The sequence below is a fragment of the Nicotiana attenuata genome, chromosome 11 (assembly GCF_001879085.1).
Source record: "Nicotiana attenuata strain UT chromosome 11, NIATTr2, whole genome shotgun sequence".
Taxonomy (NCBI): Eukaryota; Viridiplantae; Streptophyta; class Magnoliopsida; order Solanales; family Solanaceae; genus Nicotiana; species Nicotiana attenuata.
The window spans coordinates 32,338,799-32,343,490 of NC_031999.1; the positions used below are offsets into that span (position 1 = coordinate 32,338,799).

Genomic DNA, 4,692 nt, shown 5'->3' on the forward strand with positions numbered 1-4,692 from the left:
CATAAATGGGAGCCAAATTTTGTGGTTTCAGAAGTAAAACAATCGCTCACTACAGTTTGGATTCGTTTACCTCAACTTCCAACTGAATTTTATGATGGAATTATCTTACAAAAAATTGGAAATAAAGTTGGGAGGTTGTTAAAAATAGATGCTTGTACTAGCCACTTTGAGGGGGCAATATGCTAGATTATGTGTCGAAATTCCTCTTGATTATCCAGTTAAGCCATACATTTTTATTGGTTCGCACAAGCAACACATCTTATATGAAGGGGATAACTTTTTATGCAAAAGATGTGGAAGGTTAGGCCATTCATCCCTATAGTGGTCCTATGTTGTCTTGTCTTCTCCACAAGAAACTATGTTACATGCCAATTCTCAACAAATAACTACCAAAACAAATGGTGAAGAATGGCAAACGGTGGTATTCTCAAGGAGAAAGAAAATTTCTCAGAAAACAAGGGCTGAGCAAATCGGTGAATCACCTGCCACGGGTATTAATGTCAGGATTTTTGATGCATCAACAGGTAATTATCTCAATACCCAAAAACTAAAATATAAAAGCAGAGATTCACCATTAGAGCTGGACACAGACAAAAGAAAATCTCTCTTAGTTTCTGAAACTATTATTCCTCCTGCAGTCAAGCCTCTCCATGGGAAAAATAAATTTTTATTATTAGAAAATCAGCCCATGGTTTATGAAAATACCACTAATAAAAAAACCACTATTCAAGATTATCATGACCAATGCATGGACAACCTTGAGGTGGACTCCCTAGAGCCCAACGTGGATATCTCTAAGAGTGCCACCACAATTACTAGCTAACCTATTACTAGTCTTAAAACCTCTGCCAATAATAAAAAAAAACTCAAAAACAAGAATTCTCTATTCCCCCCTCTACCAACAACGAAACTTATGTTACCAATATTATTACTAATTTAAATAATTCAAATAACATTACTACTTCTAATCAATCTAAAAGCTCCTCGCACTTGTCCTCTGAAAATATATTTGATAAGCAAATGGCAGATGCTCGTATCCGCGTGTCCTCTACCGAATCCATGGAACTTTCCAATCCTACTATTACTTTCAATGAAAAAATCCCTGAAAGCTCTTGTGACCATAAGTCACAATCGTTGGCCATTGAAATACATTTAAGTAGCCAAATGGCTAAAGCTAAAGAGCAAAATCCACAAGGCTCATCCTTGCAAGATCCTACCAAATACAACATGCATACTGTGCAACTAGACTCTATTGCAATTGATTTGCCTATCCTTTCTCCGGATTCTCTTACTTCCCCACTTGAACTTCCCATTAAAATTTCAACTATTGAGAATAATTCCAAAAATACCATTTTTCTTGAAAAAGAGATGCAAACTAATCTAAGTTTCGGACAATCTTCATCCACTCACACCCCTTTCAATGGACACCAATCCTCCTCACAATGCTCAAGAACTAGGAGGAGAAAAAATAACAGTGGGGAAGGAAGGATTTCTTCCACCGGGCAGGGAATCGAGGGAAAAATTCTCAAGCCTAAACACAAACCTAGATGGGGTAAAAGTATATCTCTTTACGGAGATGCGAGAGAAGAGGCATGTGCTCAACTGCCCTCTAGCACTATACTAGTGCTCGATGGATATTAGGCCACCCCACAGTGGGCACAGAGCCATGATTCTAGTTCTATCTCTAGGAAGGAACCCTGTCTTTCTGGGAGGGGTGAGCGAGAATGGGGACCCAGCAAACTTGAGCCTACACCAATCCATGAACCGTCTAACTAACTTCATCATCTGGAATATAAGGAGAGAAATAATGACAACTTTAGGAAAAATTTTAAGGAAATGATAGACACTCACAGGCCGTGCATGTGACCTTATTAGAAACTAAAATGATAAATCATGAACAAATGCTAGATGATTTTGGCTTCTTGGAGATGATAGAAGTGCCAGCAGAAGGCCAGTCAGGTGGCATGGTAGTTATGTGGAATCATGAAGTGGTCACTGTCCAGAACTTCATCCGTAGGAACCAAGAGATTCATGCGATTATTGAGGTACTTCATATACGTAAAATTTTGTTATTCTCTTCTATTTATGCTAGTACTAACTACCAATATAGAAACATTATGTGGGAAAATCTAAAAAATATTTATAAAAATTATAAAGGCCCAAAGATGGTTAGTGGAGATTTTAATGATATTTTGGGGTCAAATAAAAAATTTGGGGGGAGACTTACTAACAACGATAGGGCAGATTTCTTATGGTCAAAAATTAATAAGTGTAACCTAATGGACATGGGCTATAAAGGTTGTAAATATACGTGGTCTAACCATAGACATAGAAATAAAGGCCTTATTATGGAAAGATTAGACAAAATACTAGGAAAGGAAGAATGGTCTGAGTTATTTCTAAATTGTTCTATTATACATCTGCCAAAAACTTATTCAGACCACAACCCTATTTTAATTGATCTAATTCCCAGAAAAAGACAAGGCCATATACAACCATTCCGACTAGAAACCTATTGGTGTAGACATCCAGATTTCCAAACACTTGTTAAAAAAAATTGGCATGGTACTGACTACTATAGTGCCAGAAAAAAATTTATAGACAGTGTTAAACCTTGGAAAGACAAGACGTTTGGTGATATAGTGGGGAAAAAAAGGAAAATATTAGCAAGGCTCCAAGGAATTCAAAATTCTATGAACTATACCCATAGTATTTTCCTTCAATCTTTAGAAAGCAATCTTAAGAAAGACTACAATGACATCCTTAAGATAGAAAAGGACTACTGGAAGATTAGATCCAGAATTATGTGGCTTAATGAAGGGGATGCAAATACCAAATTTTTTCATATATCTGCCTCAAATAGAAGAAGAAATAAAATTACCTTCTTTAAAGATGATGCTGGTAACTGAATTAATGATCATCATTTAATCATGTCTCACGTGTTTAGTTTCTTTAGTAACATTTTCACCACCTCCCGCTCATCTACTAGTTGGATTGATATGAGGGAAAAACATTCTAGTCATCCTAAAATAAACCTTAATTCACTAGACAACCCTCTTTTAGACGGTGAAATCAAGAGGGCTATTTTCTCCTTCAAACCTTTTAAAGCGTCGAGGCCGGATGGCCTTCACCCCTTTTTCTTTCAAAGATATTGGAACATCATAGGACAATCCGTCATGAATCTTTATCATGATATTTTCAATAAGCAAGAAATCCCTAGAGATATAAATAGAGCATATCTTTGCCTTATCCCAAAAATGCTCAATGCTAATAATATTATGAATTTTAGACCAATTGGCCTTTGTAATACTATTTACAAAACTATCACTAAGATTCTTGCAAGCCGTCTCACACCCTACTTAGAGAAAATTATTAGTCCTTTCAAGCCAGTTTTATGAAAATAGAAGAGCCTCTGACAACGCAATCATCATTCAGGAATTAATTTCCAATCTAAAAAGATTAAAAGGAAAACAAGGCCATATGATCTTAAAAATTGATCGTGAAAAGGCTTTCGATCGATTAGAATGGTCCTTCGTCTGCCGCACTCTAAGATTCTTTAACTTCTCTCCTAAATTCTCTAAACTCTTGCTAAGCTATATTTCAACCAGCTCCATAGCAATTCTTGTAAATGGCTTCACCACAAAAAATTTTGAGCCGAGTAGAGGGATAAGACAAGGTGATCCTGTATCACCTTATATTTTCATCCTATGTTTAGAAATGTTATCTAGGTATTTGATCACCAAGTTGATATTTGTAACTGGGACCCTATTACTATAGGGAGAAGAAGCCCCAGTTTTTCTCATCTTTTTTTCGCAGAAGACTTGACATTAATGGCCAAAGCAAATAGCAAATCTTGTCAAAATATTAAAACAAGCCTTGATTATTTTTGCAAACTCTCAGGACAAAGCATAAATGCGACTAAATCAAAAAAAAAAATTTCAAAGAACTGCTCATCACACATTATTAATGAAATTACGAATAACTTAGGTATATAAAAAATTGAGACATTTGGTACCTACTTGGGCTTTCCTATATTAATGAAGAATCCTAAACCAGCGGATTATCAATTCATAGTTGACAAAATAAGAACAAGACTTGCCTCATGGAAAATGAGATTTATGAATATAGCAGGGAGAACTACCCTAGCCCAATCATGCCTAAACTCCATACCAAACCACTACATGCAATATACCCTTCTACCAAAAAAGACTCTTAATAACATTGATAAAATCCAGAGGGATTTCATATGGGGTACGACGGTAGAAAAGAAAAAAAATTCACCTTGTTAAGTGGTCTAATGTTTGCCAACCTAAATCAAACGGAGGTTTAGGTATTAATAATGCTAATGCAAAAAAATTTGTGCAACTTAGCTAACCTAGTATGGAGATTACTCACAAATGTCACAACTCCATGGGCAAGGCTTATTATTACCTTATATGGGGTGAATACCTCAAAATTTAATCACTACTTCATTTGGAAGGGCATCTTAAAGGGGTGGGAGTTATGTTCTAAAGGGATTACATGGTCACCGCACTACCAATCAAATATGAACATATGGAACACAAGTTGGATCCCAAATATAAAAAATCTCAAAAATGCGATTGAAGGCCCACTTTCGATCAGTGATTACTCCCTAAAAATTAGGGATATGTACATTGATCATAAATAGGATTGTTGGTATACTGTATTCAA

General features: G+C 35.8%; 1 protein-coding gene across 1 annotated transcript; it reads left to right on the top strand.

Moving 5' to 3' along the window:
• LOC109234801 lies at window positions 314-2,098 on the top strand. Its single transcript, XM_019400856.1, has 3 exons — window positions 314-524; window positions 1,909-2,045; window positions 2,093-2,098. Exons 1-3 carry the CDS (start codon window positions 359-361, stop codon window positions 2,096-2,098), a joined length of 309 nt encoding a protein of 102 aa, XP_019256401.1. The 5' UTR covers window positions 314-358.

Excerpts from the sequence above, each read along its gene's own strand:
- LOC109234801 (XM_019400856.1), top strand. The coding sequence starts at position 359 with ATGTTACATGCCAATTCTCAACAAATAACTACCAAAACAAATGGTGAA. Across the intron at positions 525-1,908 it reads GATTTTTGATGCATCAACAG|ATGATTTTGGCTTCTTGGAG; the intron begins GTAATTATCTCA and ends AACAAATGCTAG.